We start from the raw sequence: 17,556 nt of genomic DNA, 5'->3' as shown, positions 1-17,556 counted from the left end.
TCCCCACTGGGTGCCAGGAACTGTGCAAGATTTTGGGGAATTCAGCAGCGAACAAGACAAACGCAGTCTGCCCTCATCAATTTCACTGTCTGGACTGGGATCATAACTTTCTTTGTGCCACGGACCCTTTGACAGTCTGAGGAAGCCTATGGACTCCTTTCAGAAAAATGCTTTCAAATACTTACTATAAATTACAAAGACTTACAAAGAAATGTATAGTAATATAGATTACAGCATTACAACCAAATTTGGGATATAGCAATCTATGAGCTTCTTTAGCAGTGCATTATATAGCAAGACTTCACAGCAGGTCTAATAACTACTGTAATTTTGGATTAGTGTCCAGTATAAATGATTTTTCAAAATATCTCCCACAATTGTAATATGATATGCAAATACCTGTGATTTCCATTTCTTTTAAAGCTTAGTTAAAATAAAGATGTAACCTTGTTTCCATCCGCATTCATGGACTCTTTAAATCTTGCCCATGGTTAAGAATCACTGGTCTAATGGGAGACTCATACATCTATCAAATAATCCCACAGAGTTAGCCACATAATCCTAACTATAGAATGTGTACTGAAAGAGAAGTATGAAGGATTGAGCGAAGGTTGGACACCAGGGCCCTAACCACAACTGAGTTTAACATTTAAGCTGAGACCTGAAAAAAAAAGAAAAATTAGTTAGCCTATGACTAGGAAAGGTAGGAATAGTGTGCAAAGAATGTGCAAAGGGCCTGAGACAGGAGGAAGCTTAGAGGCACTGAGCAAAGACCAGTATGGCTGACACTCAAGGAGGACCATGGGAAGGGAATACTGAGACAGTCAAAAGGGTCTTTTGTTGTTTGTTTCTGTTTGTTTGTTTATCACAGCTAATAACATTATTTCCCTCACCTCCTACCTCCTCCCTGAGTCACACTGTCAGCTCTAGAAAAGAAGAGAGCCATCTACAGGAGGAAGGTCAAAGCCAACATGCTCCCCAAAGAATTCATCTGCAGGGGTTGGGGCAGCTAGATGGAATCCAAACACCATCAGCCCACACCTAGAAAGGGTCCAATAGGCTGAGGAGGTGATGGATCACAGATGAGGAAAGCATGAGCCAGAGTGGAGTTGCTTGCCTACAGACTGGGAGGTGGTGGTGCCAGGGTTGGGCTCTGAACCCAGCTCTGTCTGCCTCCAAAGTCAAGTCAAATGGGTGTTCAGCTCAAGGATCCAGTTTGGACAAGAGAATCATTGAATGAAGAGGGCTCAGGAACACCAAAGACAATATGACTAGGAGGCCTTAACCGTCCCTTCACCAAATCTGTACTCAGCCCCAGGTTAAGTGCTAATGGGTGTAGAGGGGAAGATGGAAGGTCCACAATAAACTTATCCTCCAGAGGGAGAGACCAATTTTGTACAAATGAAACTGGGATCCAGAAAATATGTCATCCTGACAATATGCAAAAGCAGAAGGTCAATGTTGGACTAGAAGAGTCAGAGCAGGTAGAACTTGCTGTGGCCATGAAACAGGGTAGGATTTGAGTAGGTGGAGAAGAAACGAGAATGACTCTCCAGCCAGGGGCTACAGTAGGAGCAAAGGCCAAGAAGTGGGAAACGTATACACTGAGTTCTATGACTGGTGCATTGATCAGAACCATCTCCCTTCCCTGAACCCTGGAGTCTAGGAGATGTCATGGGGGCCCTGAAGATGCCCTTTTTATGAAAAGCAGGCTCCAGGCAACTTGAAACTATCCCTTTGTGTTTCAGTGAGAGATCCAGCAGTACAAGTGCAGAAAGCCACATCCCGAAGAAGTCTAAAAGGTAGGCCAGGTGGGCAACAGAAGGAGACAAGCAAGAGGGACAGTGGCGACCACACCCTCTCTCTTCCCAGGGATGTGGAAATAACCCAGTGCAGGCCCGACTCCCTGAAACCACAGACACTGCTGGAGGACAAGGGACTCCCAGGGCAAGGGACTCATGGCCAGGATGCCGAGCAACAACACAGACAATAGCAAGAAATTCCTCCTCCTCTGTGCCTCCCCTGGGCAAAGCATTCCATATTCATTATCTTGCTTATTCCTCAAAACCAATCCTATGAGGCGGGAGCATCATCCCATTCTACAGAGAAGCAAACTGAAAAACTTGGCCAGGTGAAATGTCTCGCTCCACCCACACAGCTTAGAAGTGGTGGCGCTGGAGTTTCAACCTGAATCTCCCAGCTCCAAATTCCCTCTTCATCTCACTGTCCTTAACATTTGTGGGGCTCAAGGGACCAGATGTCTCCCTGTGGGCTCATTTAATAAGGCCTGAACCACCAGCCCGATGTTCTTGGGACTATCTGTCCTTCCTACATCCGGGGGATTGTCAAGGGAGGCTGCAGGTAAGGGCAGAGAACCCAGTGGATACCGGGAATCCCCACTGCAGAGCACCTTGGGGCCCGGGGAGGCCAGCCTCAAGGGTCTGTCCCTTGGCCCCAATCCCCCAAGCCCTTCTTATCTGCATCTACAGCCACACCAGTCGTGACATCATCCACTGCAAGAGTGGGGTGTGCAACATCATGCGGGCCAAGTTTTACAGCGTGGCCCAGGAGGCCGGCTTCTGTCTGCAGGACAAGATGGAAATCCTCATGAAGTAAGGGCACGCATATATCCATTCACTGAAAGGACATTCATCTACGCGCCCACCCAATGCCAGGCACCAGGGCTACAGCAGGGAGCAAGAAAGACATATTCCCTGTCCTCAGGGAGCTTATAGTCTCCTGGAAAATATGGGCAGAAACACAATAACTGAATTGATAAATACATAGGTACAAATTATAACCATTGCTGTACAGGAAGAGAACAGAGTTCTATGAGAGAGAGAGAAACCACGGGGACCTGATTAGATTGGGTAATCCAGGAAGACCTCTCTAAGGAGGTGACTTTAAGGCTGAGCCCCAAAGGATGAGGAGGCACTGGTGGTTTGGTGAGGAGGTGGAAGGACATTCTAGGCAGCAGGAAAGGTGCACACAAAGTCCCAAGGCTGGAAGGGACATGGAAAATTTGAAGAGGAGGAGGAAGTGGTCGGTGAGAGCTGCATCCCGCACAGCCATCAGTGTCATAATTAAGACTTTGAACTTGATTTTAAGAGCACCAGCTGGCCGTAGGAAGCTGTTCTTTCCTATTCTGACAACCCACTAACTGCCGCCCTTCCCAGCCTACCCCTTGACAGCAGTGACCATTCACCCCAATGACCTTATCCATTCAGTGAAGGCTGCATGATGACGCTTTGCACTCTCACCCTCTCAGCGTGGATGCACCAGCTGCTCCGGGTCATGGGTTCAGAGATAAGATGCCCCCGTCTTCCAGAAACTCCCAGTCTAGTGAGGGAGACAGACAAGTAAACAGGCAAATACCACACAGGTTGTTGAGAGCCAACATGGGAGTAAGCAGGGGGCTAAGGGAACACAGAAAAAGGATGTCCTGCCTAGCCTCTGACAGCAATCAGAAAGGTCTTCCTGGAGGAAACTACATTTTCAGTTTAATGAAAACAGATGATATTTCCAGGGCATTTACTATATATCAGACATGGGTGTAAGAGCTTTGTATTTACTTATCATTTACCCCTGGGTTAGGTGCTATTATTCAGACCCGTTTCATAGATGAGAAAAGTGGGCTCAGAGATGTCTCTTGTCAAACTCACCCAGTGGTTAAGCAGTAAAGGTGGAATTCAAGCCCAGAGAGTTACACAGGGAAAGTAGGAGGGAGAGGAGTTCCAGAGAAAGGCAACAGCAAAGTCCCAGAGGCCAGAAGGGGCATAGTGGACCAGAGAGTGCCAGTAGCCAGGGGTGGCTGGGGCTCAGGTTGCTTACAAGGTAATCAGAGAAACAGACAGAAGCCAGATCATAAAAGTCCTTACTAGCCCAGCTGTGGAGGTTGAACTTTATTTCAGAGACTTTGATCATGAGCCAAAGCATAAAATGTTGGGAGAGAAGGGATGGGAAGGATGGAGATGAAGCTGGAAAATGTTGTAGGGGCTGAGTGATTCCTTGGAGGGCAAGTTACTCAGAGGAATTTATTCTGAGTAAAATGAGAAGCGATTGAAATTCATATATAGGTGAGTGACATGCTTATATTTATAACATAATGTCTCCTTGGAGAGATAGGACATATGCACAAAATGGGAACAGGAGTGGGGAAGAGAGGAACCAACGTGAGTTAAACATCTATTGTGTGTCTGGCACTAAGCTCGGCACTTTACATACATTATATCATTTGATCCTCACCTCTGAGAGCTAAGAACCATTAACATCCTCCATTTTGCAGATGAGAAAGTTGCGTAAATACAATCAAAAGTAGGAAGAGAGTGAAGGCTGGTTTTTAAAACGTGACTGGATTTAGCAAGAAAAGAGCATTCCAGGACCTTGGAGAGAGCTGTACCATCTTGTGGCCAAAGCCAGACTGTAAATTCAAGTGGCTGAGAGGGTTAAGGGGGACCTCATGAAGGAAAAAGTGTTGAAGTCAGATCTCAAAGGGCAGCTAGGATGGCTAAAGAAGAGGGTCTGATTCTTCTTCCTCTTCCTCATACCACCTGTCATGCAGGCGCCAAGAAGAGAGAGGTCTCCAGAAGTTCCATTCTTTTGTCCTCGTCTCGAATTTTCAAAAGGATATGGCAAAAATGAGACATCAAGTCCCCATGGTAAAGGGAGATGCAGAAGAAATCGCAGACCACTGGTAAAGATCCCTAGAGCCAGCTAAGATGGTCCTTGAAGGCAGGGAAGGGAGGGCTGTGTTTACAAAATCACATTTGATCCCGTTATCCTTCAAGACATAGAGAGGCATCACTCCAAAGCTGTCCTTAGCCACCAATAGGGCCCCCCAAACAGACTATGTCTGGAGCACAATCGAGCAAGAACCCCTCAGTTCTGAACCACAAGTAATTCAACCAGCTGTGTTCTCCATATTTATCTTCTGTTTGATTCAGACTTGTCAATAAAAACTAACTCGTCAGCCCCAATGGGGAAGGCAGATGAGGCAAACCAACTTGAAAATTTCTACAGATTCTGAGGTGTAAGGGGTGGTCACTCTATTTCCCCAAATAATTTAACCCCTTAAACGTACAAAGCCAGGCAGGCATATCCCATGAGCACAGGGATGTTCCAGCACAGGGATGATAATAAGAACAACAAAAAGTAGCATGAATTGAGTAATTATGGGATGGCAATTTTCATAAATTATCTGTTTTATCCCCCACAACAATCCTGAAGGGTACCTATTAATCCCCGCTTTACAAACAAGGAAATGTTAGGATTTAAACCCTGGTCTGATCCCAGTCTCTACGCTCATCTGCAACATAGAATTTGAGTCTGATGAACTGTGATTTCACGAACCCTATCCTGCAAGGGAGAGTAAATCAAGATCGAAGAGGAAGATGAGAAAGTCTGAAAACATACCCAGAATCCTTTCTATGATTTTAGTAATGTGGAATGGGAGCTTACAAGGAGACATGAATGAATATATATCACAAACTATAAAATATAAGGCAGTTATGAGTAGCCCAAAATGTATGGTGGATGATGAATTTCTTCTTCAAGTTTTTCCACAATGGGTACATATATTAGGGGGAAAAAAAACACCTTTTTTAAAAAAAGAGATGTCATCCCCTGCCTCTATCCTTGATCACACCTGAGCCACCTCCAGGCTAGAATCTATCTTGTTCCCACCATCTCAAGAACTGATTACCAAACTACACTGAAACCCTGTCATAGCATTCAGAAAGGTTCTCAAAACCCACTGAAACACACGAAAGCTGTGGCCCAGGCTTACTCACTGTAAGGACACAGGAAATATACACACTCCTCCTCTCCCTCCCCCGCTCCTCCTCCATCTTATGTGTGAGAGCCTCTTGCATCCTGGAAGGTACCCCACAGATGTGTCCTTGCGTCCCTGGCCTGATTAACTCTCAAAAGAGAAGCTTCAAAATCTCAATGTCCCTTCTTTTCTTCTAGCTTTTCACATTGTCTGCTTGATAGAAAAATCATAAATGCATCTGTTTAAAGCATGCCCTTAACTTGTCTTTTTAACGAGATGTAAATCATACTCCAGCTTCTACTACCCCTAAAAAATAAAAGACTTGCCTGATGTGTGGGCCCTTTACATTTATAATGGACGAAGTTCCCCCAGAGAAGACTGATGCTTCCCTGGAGACATCACACAAGCAGTAGAAAGACAGAGAAGGGCTGGAGGACCTGAGGTGCTCAGACCCATCTCCCAGCAACTTCCTAAGTGGCCCTCTCTTCTTGGAATTGAAGGTATTTTGATCTGCTGTCCAAACTCCCTGAGGATCTGAAGAATTTCCGCCCTGCCAAAAAGATCCTGGCAAAACTGCAGAAGTTTGGGGAAAACCTGGACCTGAGGATCCGGCCCCACGTCCTCCTGAGGGTGCTACAGGATCTGAGAATCTGGGAACTGTGCTCTCCAGACATCGCTGTGGCTATCGAGGTAACTACCACATCCTTCCCCCTCTCAATGCCTCAGGTACCCCAATCATCTCGCAGCATCCAGGCACTGTTCAAGGGCTGGGGCCACAATTAAAAACACATATGCACAATGGAATACTACTCAGCCATAAGAAACGATGAAATCCAGCCGTTTGTGACAACATGGATGGACATTGAGGGTATTATGCAAAGTGAAATAAGTCAGAGGGAGAAGGTCAAATACCGTATGATTTCCTTCATTAAGTAGTAGATAATAACAACAATAAACAAACACATAGAGACAGAGATTGGATTGGTGGTTACCAGAGGGGAAGGGGGGAGGGAGGAGGGCGAAAGGGATAATTCGGCACATGTGTGTGGTGATGAGTTGTAATTAGTATTTGGGTGGTGAACATGATGTAATCTATGCAGAAATAGAAGTATAATGATGTACACCTGAAATTTATACAATGTTATAAACCAATGTTACTGCAAATAAAATCCGGTGTCATAATGAAAAAAAAAAAACACATAAAGGTATCTGCCTTCATGGTGCTTATCATCTAATAGGAAAGGGATCATCACATGACCTCGGTTGTTCAACTCCAGGAGACACTATATTCTTTGTAAATGGTGCCTTCTGGAAACTCAGAGGCTTTGGAGAGACATAAATAAATGGACATGTGAATGAAATAGCTGGTAACCATCATAAGGAGCACTCTACATCTGGCTACCAAAATCGTGGCCCATGGACCTCACCCAGGTGCTTGTTAGAAAAGCAGAATGTCAGGCTCCAAACCACAGCCAACTCAGAATCCACATTTAAATGAGATCCCAGGTGATTTGTATGCACAATAAAGTTTGAGGAGCATTGATTTGAGGTAAATGTAAAGGGGACCTATCTTAACTAGGGCGACTGGGGAAGTTGACTTTTAAGCTGAGGCCTGAACAATGAAAAGACAGCACCATGAAGAGAAGAGGTGAGAGCAGGTCAGGAAGAGGTAACAGCATGTGCAAAGGTCCCAAAGCAAGAGAGAACTTGATTTGTTGGAGGAACTTATTTGCCGTCTAGGTGTTTGGAAGGAAGCAAGCAAGGAGACTCGTGGTTCCGAAGGTCAGTATGTACAGACTTTTGAAGGTCAAGTTAAGGATTTAGGTCTCCATCTTGAGGGTGCTGAGAAGCCACTGAATGGTTTTCAATACTAGTTTACCATCACCACCCACTCTAGAAGTTCCTAGAGCATCAAGAGGTCTCAGCAGATGGGGGCAGGGGGAAAGACTTCGCACTAAGGAGTTAAAACATGCTAATAGAGTCACTTCCTTAATTTTATCAGATGGCATATGTACATTTTAATAGGGCTTTAATTGCCTCAAGACAAAGAAGTGACTCAAATGGTGGAATTCTCAGGCCTCTTGGTGTTTTCATGCCAGGTTCTTCCAGAGGCTGACCGGGGAGTGTGTATATGGGTGCAAGGTCAGGAGAGGGGGAAGGGGGATGACCTTGTGGACAGATTCATATGCCCAAACTCCACTCCCTGCATCCTGTGAGGCTCTTTCAGGAAAGACTCTGATGGGCTAGTCCAAAACTAACTCTAGGATAACTGTCCACCCCTCTTGCTGGTTATGGGGTCTACCTTTCACCTGTCAATTATGGGGGGTATAGAAGAGGCCATCTCTGAGAGGGTAAGAGGAAGGGGGTATGGAGGCTTCCCTATTCTATGAAGTGAGTTCATGGCCCTGGCCATGAAGCTAATATAGCTTAGCATGCTCCTCTCCCATTGAGAACATCACAGAACTTCTGATAATCTGGATGTGGGCGTCTCTTAATCTAGAACCTATATTAAACTACATTTCGTGTCTTTACCCTTTCCTGAAAGCAGGCCTATAGTTGTCATCAATTCTCAAAGGGGTCTATGAACCAAAAAATGTTTAAGGACAAATGACTTATTAAAAAGATATTGAGGAGTAGAAAAGAAAGAAAAATGCAGACAGCTGGGTTTTCCTGCTCTCTCCAAATGTCTTTGGATCAATAGCGACAAGAAGGGGCTTAAAATTAGACTGCTGAACCAGAAAGCTGGAAAGGGGTCCTTTTCTGGAGAAAACCACCCCCAGAATGATGCTCCAGGCATTATGAATGCCCAAACGGTTGGAGGCATCCTGGAGCCACCAGCATCAATCACACATCTTCCAGGATCTTTGGAGGGGGGTGAGGCACAGAGTCCAGCTTTCAGACCAAATCTGAGACCATCACTGTGTTTGCCCCGCAGTTTGTGCGAGAACACATCATCCATATGCCCCAAGAGGATTATATCAACTGGCTGCAGAACCGGATCAACATCCCCATCCGGCCCCACAGTGCTCAGACGTAGTCTAGGCCTGGGTCAACCAGCTATCCCGGTGGAGGAGGGCTAGTCTCCACTGTGTTTCTGCTTCCTACCTGTGTTTCTGCTTCCTGCCTACTCTCATGGATACTCACCCTGATATAGTAGAGTCATCTGGAGACTGACTTCTGGCAACAATCTAGAGGAAGATACTCCCAAATGGAAACTACCCTCACACTTACACCCAAGCCTCAACCTTCCACTGTCTTCCTCGGTGGTCCAGCATGACTCTACCTACTTCCTCGTCAGATTCCTTCACCCTATTCCTCTTCCCCCAATTCCAGATAATAAAACTGAGCTGAATATTTGATGTCTGGCTGGGAAAGAGTGGGAGCTATGGAATTTGGGTATGGTATTCAGATCCTAATAATAACAGTTACCATTTATTATGCTTTTGTTATGCAACAAGCCCAGTCCTGGGTGATATTACTGCCTGATAATATCATTTAAATCTCACAGTAACTTGGCTAAGTGGGTACTGATGCTATCTCCATTTCACACCATTGGAGCTAGAGTGTATTTCTCAATTTTATATATACTGCCATAGAAGGATGGTTAGATGGGTGGATGGATGGGTGGATGGATGGATGGATGGATGGGTGGATGGATGGATGGATGGGTGGATGGATGGATGGATGGATGGATGGATGGATGGATGGATGGGTGGATGGATGGATGGATGGATGGGTGGATGGATGGATGGATGGATGGGGCAGTTCCCCAATATGGCAAATGGTTTGCAAGAAATTCTCAGCCTTCAGGGTCCTGGTGGTCTTGGTTGGACAAGGAAGCTTAACTCTCTATCATCTCAAAATGTGTGTGGGCTCTTTACCATTTAACCTCTTTTCATATCTTATGCTCACCTACATTTTCACTAAGTTATAGGACCTGTAGTCATTTTAACTCTCTCACTGATGGCTGTGTTGAATTAACAATTAAACAGCTGGACTTGATTTGCTGTTATGCCCGGATTATCAGAACACTCATATGGGCTTGGCCTCAACATCTCTCCATGATAATCCAGAAGTAGGGGAGGAGAGTTGAATTGACACTATTTTTCAGTCTAAGCAACATCTCACTCATCCATTCACTTATTCAGTCATTTACTTACTCATTCAATGAATATTTATTGAGAGCCCAATATGCATCAACCAAGTTCTAGGTTCTGAGTATACAGCAATGACCAGAGCAGACAAGATCCCTGTGCTCATGGAGTTTACATAGAGACAGACGGGTGAATGAAAGGTGATGGGGAGGGCAAAGGAATTGTGTAACATCACATGTCTCTCCACATTTATACCATTTGTTTAGCATGATGCCTTGACAAGCCATCAGGGTGTACAGGTAAGATACAGCCTGTAAGAAGTCTGCAAAATTAAGAGACCCTAAGCTTCTCTGTGTTAAACAGAAATTTGGGTGAGGGGGAGCAGAGAAGAAAGGAGAAGGGCCAAAAAATAAAAATAAAAAACAGGAAGAGGGAGAAGCAGCCTGAGCAACGTGAGAGTGAGGCGGGACCTTGGGAGAAAACCAACCAGAGAAAAGTTCCCAGGGCGGGGCTGGCTGAAGCCTCTCTAAGAACTACGAGGAAAACCAACCCTCTCCACTTCATCACCTTGGACCATCAGTAATTTCTGCCACACACCCAGTGTCCTCTATGAGTGATGTTTTGAAGAAACAAGAAAAACACTGTGTTCTACATCCAAGTCTGCCTGGGGACAAAGAAAGGGCTTTAGGGACTCAGAACTGAATACAATAAACAGTATAGTAGGAGCAGGAAGTCAGAAATAGGCTACTATTACATGAGCTCCCTAGATTTATAGAGATCTTGAATGCACATTTGGCTTCCCACTAGACACAGGATGGGGACTCTGCCAAATTGATATATACCTCATATATATCTCAAATGTCAGGTGACCATCACAGCTGGCATTTAATTACACTAGAGAATCAGTGCAATGGTGACAAATCAAAGCAAGTACAAGAATATCTCGGGGGACATAGGGCTGGGGTGCGGGGGCACCAACTCATACTTGAGATGTCTGGAAAGGCTTTCTAGAGAGGGTGATAATACCTGCAAGCTGAGTAGGAGCCAGGGAGAGAAGGGTAAGTGGATAAGGAGAGCAGGAAGAATGTTGCAGGTAGAGAGGACAGCATGTGCAAAGGCCCAGAGGCAAAAAGAAACGACGTCATTTGAGGAACTAAAATAATGTGAGTCTGGCTGGGCTGTAAGGTCAAGTTGGCAGTGCAGGGCAGGGAAAGGGAGGAGGGAGGTAGAAGCCAGATTTTTAGATGCCTTCTAAGCTATGTTATGAGGTTTAGATCAGCTTATTGGCAATAGGGAGCCATGGGAGGATTTTCAGCAGGGGAAAAATCAAATCAAATCAAATAATCTTGATTTGCAGTCAGAAAAAAGAAATGGCTACTATACAGGTGCAAGGCAGGGAGCAAGGAGTGACGATAAGGCTAGGGCAGTGATTGTGGGGAGAGCATGGCAGTGAGGATGGGAGACACTGAAAGGATATTTACAAGGTGGAACCAACTTGGTGTGGTGGGTTACAAGTGGGCAGAAGGCAGGAGTGCCAGGAATCATGTTCAGTGTTCCAGCTTGGATCTCCTAGTGGAGAATGGTGCCTTTAACGTCCCAGGAGGAGAGGAAGAAAAGAAAGTTCAGAATGAGAAGGCAAGGAGCTCTGTTCTGAGCGTATTGAGTGGGAGATGCCTGTGGATCAGTCGAGTGGAGGGATCTAAAACTCAGAGAGAGGGCTGCACTGGAGACAGAAACGTGACATCAGCATCCTATGGGCCATGATGGTTAAAGTAGGAAGTGGGAGGAGAGGCTAGATGAGGAGAGGAGGGGGAGGGCTTTGAGGACAGAATCTCAAATAGCATCAAGCGGCCCACTCACAATCCAGCACTGACTGAGGGACTGCTCTGTTCCAGACACTGTGTAAAATGCTTGATATATACAACATATCTCCTTTTGTCTTGATGCTCCTGCAAGGCAAGGTTCACCTGATCTCCAGGTGATGAAATGCAGCCTCCACAAGACTTTGCACTCATGTCCAGCTGACTCTGAACTCCCTCCCCTCCCCCACTGCTGCCCTCTGACCCCCAGCCCTCACTATGTAAGACAAGGAGGTCACAAAAGTTATCTTGCTTTTGGAATCATGCGCGAGGGATATCTCTAATGCTGGGCCTTCCCGGCATTGTATTAACTTACATTTGCACTGCACTCCACAGTTTGCAAATAAGATAATACTCCGGTATCATCTTATTTGAGGCTCACAGCCTCCCTCTGAGAGAGGCATTGTTATAATTCCCGTTTTACAAGTAAGGATACCGAAACCTAAGGCCATTTGCCAGTGATCACATAGCCTGTAAGTGGCAGAGCCAAATCTAGAAGGTGTCTGTCTTGGACAGGGAAGAAATCACAAGACTTACTTCGCCCTCCTGCTTGAACTTTCCCAGCCTATTTCTCAGAGCTGTAGCTCCATCTAGTGGTTTATATTAGTGTTATGCTCCCGTCATGCTTGCCAGCAAAATATAACCTTCTGCCAAACAGGAAGAAGGCAAGCATTAACTGCAGCAACAAGACCTACTCTGCTTAGGCGAGGAGTATTTATTCAAACAAGGGAAGATCTTTTACTACTAAAATAGACTGGGGACTAGAGAGAGGCAATACATCACCTCCCAGCTCCTGGGCTCAAAGAAGAGCCACAGGGAGAAATAGTTTTGCTGTGAGCATCTTCATCAGGATCATAATTGAGCACCTACCATGTGCCAAGGCCGTCCTGGGTGACCAGGATCCCCTGTCCCGCTGCTCTGCCCAAGCCGTCTGAGTGGTTATCATGAGAGCTTTTAAAACCACATGTGCGCTGGGGAAGCTTTTTCTGTAAAGGAGCAGATAGCAAATATCTGTTGCATATTCTTTTTATATAGGTAATCCTTTAAAAATGTAAAAACCATTCTTAGATTGGAGGTCATACAAAAACAGACTACAGGCCAGATATGGGCCATGGGCTATAGTTTGCTAACCCCCGCTAGAGCATAAATTTAAGGACAGAAGGGAATTTTCTAATCTCACCCAAAAACTGAGACAGGGAGAGCTGGTGAAAATAATATGGTAAATATGCAGACAAACATTTTTTGCATTATTCATAATAATCTTTGCCTTTTTTGTGGGAAAGGAATGTATGCATAGAGTATAAATTCTAACAGTGTAGAAAGGCATATACTAAATAGTATTTCTTCTCCCTCCAAACCTCAGACCCCACTCCCATCTAGGAGGCAGTCTCACTATACCCAGTAACTTGTATATCTTCCTGAGATACTCTCATATGCAAGCCAAAAAAATTAAATAAATTTAAACGAAGCATTTATTGTGTACTTACTGTATGCCAGGCATTGTTCTAAGTGATTCACATGTTAATCTTAATTTGTCCTGACAGCAGCTCTATGACACAGGTATTACTCTGATTTTTGTAGTGCAGGAAACTGGGGTACAGAAAAAGTCGAGAAACTTTGCCAAGGCTATGTAATTTGGGTGGATATCCTTTTTTCTTTTTAATAGAAATAGTGAGCCTGGTATACAAACTTCTGCATTAATCTCTGTTGGTGATGGTTCCATGTCATATCTTCCTGCTTTATATGAAGGAGTTTCCTACCAGTGTGTTGAAACCAACAGCTGTGCGGTCATCACCACCCAGTCCTGATGTTTCTTTCAATGGATCCCAGAGCAGGGAGGACCTGGACCAAAAGCTACAATAGATTGTAAAGAGTGATATTGGGATGAAATCCTCAGCTAACTTTAAACCCACTCCCACATCATTCCTTCTTCACTCAATACTGCTCATTTCAGTCCCTGAGCCTCACTCTGCATGGCTCAGGTTGAGGGTCCATCTCCCCTGTTTGGGATCCTGGAGGTAGCCAGGGGAAGCCATAAACAGATAAGGTAGAGTAAAAATTTAATAAAAGTGAAAATTTTCTGAGTGCCTTACGCCAGGCACTATGCCATTAATTCATATGCATTCGCTGGGTGAATCCTTGTAATCAACGAGTGATGCTGGCCTTATTGTGTTTATTCCCATTTTACAGGTGAAAAAATTGAGGCTCAACAAGGTGAATTGGCTTGCCCAAGTCATATACCTGATCCAGAGTTCAAATCCTGGTTGTCATGATTTACCTACATCCCACTGCCTCCCTACTTATTGAGAGGCTTCTGTCTTGGGATTCAAATTGGTCATCTTTTGGTGGAAGTTAGAGCCAGAGCTTTACCGATAATACATTTTAAGAACTGTTTACATCTTCCAAATGGCAAAATTATGCCAAAACCTTTCCAAAGATGTGAAATTCTTCTCGCCAAAGAATTGGAGGTTGGAGGACAGGACACAGTATAAGTGCTTCATGAGGCACCTTCATTGCCAGAGTCCCAAGAATCTAGGGACAGAGGTAAAAAAGAAAAACTGACAATGGGGGCAAATTCTCAACTTTACATTGATTTGAAGAAGGTGTTGGTGGGAACAGATGTGTGAATGTGGATAATGATTCATATTGATTAGAAAACAAGTCCTGGAGGTAGCTACCAGGAGACGGCTGCTACGGGAGGAAGGGGTGCAGTTCTGTAGGTGGGAGATGGGTGGGGAGCTCATGGATGTTCTTGGAATGTTCGAGCCAGGTGAGACCTTGTCATCTACTTGTGCTTGAGTATTCATTGAGTACCTCCCACATGCCAGGACATGTGAGAGATGCCAGAGGTATAAAAATAGAGACACCTAGACGCTATCCTCCAGGATTGTGCAGAAGGGTTAAATGGTGGTCCTATAGCATGGTGGTTAAGAGAGAAGTTTCTGGTGTCAGATTGAGAAAGTTCATATCCTAATTTTGCTCTTACTGGCTGCCTGACCTTGGGAGATGTCTTCACTTCCATGAATCTCATCTGTAAAATGGGTGCACCACTAGGAGTCAATGAGACAGCATGTGTAAAGCATCCAGTTCACAGTAAGAACTCAATTCTTACTGTTCTCCTGGGGGTCATGTTAACTATGACAACAATGGCGGTGGCGACAGAGAAAGTGGTGTGGATGAAACACAGAGAGCCATCTCTCCAATCTAGCAACTCAAGGAAGGTGTATCAAGGTCAAGGAAGGTGTGTCAATGTCTTTAGATACAAGCAATAAAATCTGATTCTGGCTAATTTAACTCTGAGTCTTTACATTGCTGTCTCGGAGAACATACAGGTCTGATTGCCAAATCCTAGGGCCACATGATCACATCCAGGCTGCAAGAAGGGCTGAGATAGCAAGTTCTGGCTCTTTCAACTTTTATAATAAGAGGAATATTCATCTCTTAAAGTACAGGATTCTCAAAAAATGGAAAAGGGATTCAGATGCTAGCCACAGGAAAATAAGCAAAAGCATCCTGTAGAGAAATCTTCCTGGAGTAAGTACCATCTTAGCCGAGTCAAAACCGATCCACATCCCATATTTTACCAGTGAAGCAACTGAGACACAGAGAGGTGGACTTTTCCAAGGCCACAAGCTCTGGGGAAAAGAGAAAGTAGAGCTGGGAATAGGGAGCAGAAGAGTTCAGGAGGTGCCCCCAGAGGAGACCCCCGAGGAGGCTGTGGGAGGAAGATGTTGAAATTCTCAGCCAGGAGTTGATGTTGGGTCTGGAAGTTGTGGCAGCAGAGGAGAACAGGGGACAGTGGTTAACCTCCAGGACTGAGAAATGGTTGGGATCCAGCATAGAAGACTATACAATAAAGAAATTGTCTGGTCTTTATCCCCTGTTCCTAGGAGGGAGCCTTTAAAGCTTTGGAAGTTCCCAAAGGATGGGAGTATATTTATTACTCATGGTGGGCCCCTCAGACCACACCTGAGTTTATGCAGATGACGTGACCCACAGTGGGCCCCTAGATAGTTTTAGATTGGGGGCTGGCCATAACCAGAAAGACCAACCAAGCAATTAGAGAGTTGGGGCTTTGAGTCATGTGATATCAGTCTGTTCTCCTGCAGGTCAGAGAACGAAGGGGAGCTGGAGATCTGGTTCAATCACTGGGCCAATGATTCAATCAATCATGCCTACATAACGAAACCCTAATAAACACTCTGAACACCAGAAGCTGGAGTGAACTTCCCCGGTTGGTAATTACACGCTGATGTGCCAGAAGGGTGATACGTCTTGAGGATAGGGAAGCTTCACGTTTGGGACCCTCCCAGACCTCACCCTACGTAACTCTTAATTTGGATGGTCTTTATTTGTACCCTTTATAATAAAACTATAACCACAGTTATCACACTTTCCTGAGCTCTGTGAGTTGTTCTATCAAATTATTGGATCTGATGGGGCTACTGGGAACCCCCAAATTGTAACCAGTTGGTCAAAAGTGTAGGTGGCCTGGGGACTCCTGAACTTCTGCCTGAAATCTTAACTGAGGGCATTCTTGTTGGGGACTGTGCCCTTAACCTGTGAAATTTGACCTGACTCTGGGTAGCATTACAGGCAAAGGACTCTATTGTTCCAACAGTGTGGTTGAGCCTCTGTTAAGGAAAGTCCTCATTCAAATGTGTAGGAGACGTGTGTAGCTTGTGCCTGCCCTCTCTCTCTTCTTTAGGTAACACCCTTTCCTCTTGACTCTCATTCAACCCCAGTGCCAGGTGCGATCACATGACCAAGACCTGGCCAAGCCAAGCATTACATTTACCTGATCACAGCAAATGGTTCAGGAATGGACATGCAGGGTAATCCAATGAAAGTCAACCCCTGAACTTCTGTTGAATTTGTGAGAACAAGGAGCTTTCTTCTGGAATTGTTGGCTCTAAGGATAAAATAAGCATAGAGCTTCTGGGAGCCACCACACACAGACACACTGGCAACAAAGAGAGGAAAACCAAGCTGAGAAATGCAATAAGAGAGAGATCAAATCTTGGTTACATCATTTGAGCACCTGGATCTAGCCAGACCTTTAAACTGTTTAGTTACGAGGGCCAACAAATTCTCTTTTCTGCTTAAGCCAGATTCAGTTGGGTTTCCCACACTTGCAATAAAAAAAAATTCCTAACTAAAGCAAGAAGGGAGAGAAAAGAGATCTGCGGACAAGCATAGCCAGATTCTAAACACCCCTGAGGAAACACCCATCCTCTCATAGGACTTGTGGACAGTAGGTGGAAAGACCACCATCAGATATATCATGCGAGTAAAGTGAAGAGAAAATCCTGAGTTAAACCCACAACATCAATCAAGAAAAAAAGGAAAAACTAAGAACACAGATGTTTTCTCCTTGAGATTTGCAGCAGGTGTGAAAGTGCCAATTTGGATTTAAAAGAGCATGAAATAAATGTAAGGTGGGGATTGTTATCAGAACCAACCCACTGTGTATCTAGCACATGTGAAAAGAGGTGCTGGGTAAGTGAATCTCCTAGCTCAGTGGTCTCTAAAGCAGGTGGGTTTAGAGGGGTGACGGTGCACGAGATGATCCATTAGGGAGCAGAAGAAAATATTGGAACTTATATTTATAGCTATCTTAACTAAAGTGTATTTTAAGCATTACTAGTAATTTAGATGTGGATTGACCCTGGAACCTTCAATCAGTCTATACTGAGAATGGCACCAGTCTATACTGGTATCAGACAGTCAAGCCAGGAAACTCAAGAGGAGATGAGAGGTTCACAATATGAAGTGGTTAATAATGGCATCATTATCCTCTCATCCCCAGTCTTATTTCTGATAAACTACAATG

At 44.8% G+C, this 17,556-nt stretch overlaps 1 protein-coding gene across 1 annotated transcript in view; it reads left to right on the top strand.

Moving 5' to 3' along the window:
• The window catches only part of CCDC60 (coiled-coil domain containing 60), a 157,752-nt gene extending 148,945 nt beyond the window's left edge, over nt 1-8,807 (top strand). The window contains exons 10-14 of the mRNA XM_014787226.2: nt 1,749-1,802; nt 2,490-2,612; nt 4,562-4,693; nt 6,271-6,460; nt 8,706-8,807. Of these exons, the coding sequence (XP_014642712.2) occupies nt 1,749-1,802; nt 2,490-2,612; nt 4,562-4,693; nt 6,271-6,460; nt 8,706-8,807 (601 nt within the window). The remainder of the gene's footprint in view (nt 1-1,748; nt 1,803-2,489; nt 2,613-4,561; nt 4,694-6,270; nt 6,461-8,705) is intronic.
• The last annotated feature ends 8,749 nt before the right edge of the window (nt 8,808-17,556 follow it).

Source organism: Ceratotherium simum, chromosome 35 (genome assembly GCF_057802395.1).
Source record: "Ceratotherium simum simum isolate JZ-2026a chromosome 35, ASM5780239v1, whole genome shotgun sequence".
In the NCBI taxonomy this organism is placed as follows: domain Eukaryota; kingdom Metazoa; phylum Chordata; class Mammalia; order Perissodactyla; family Rhinocerotidae; genus Ceratotherium; species Ceratotherium simum.
This window is presented reverse-complemented; position numbering and strand designations above follow the sequence as displayed.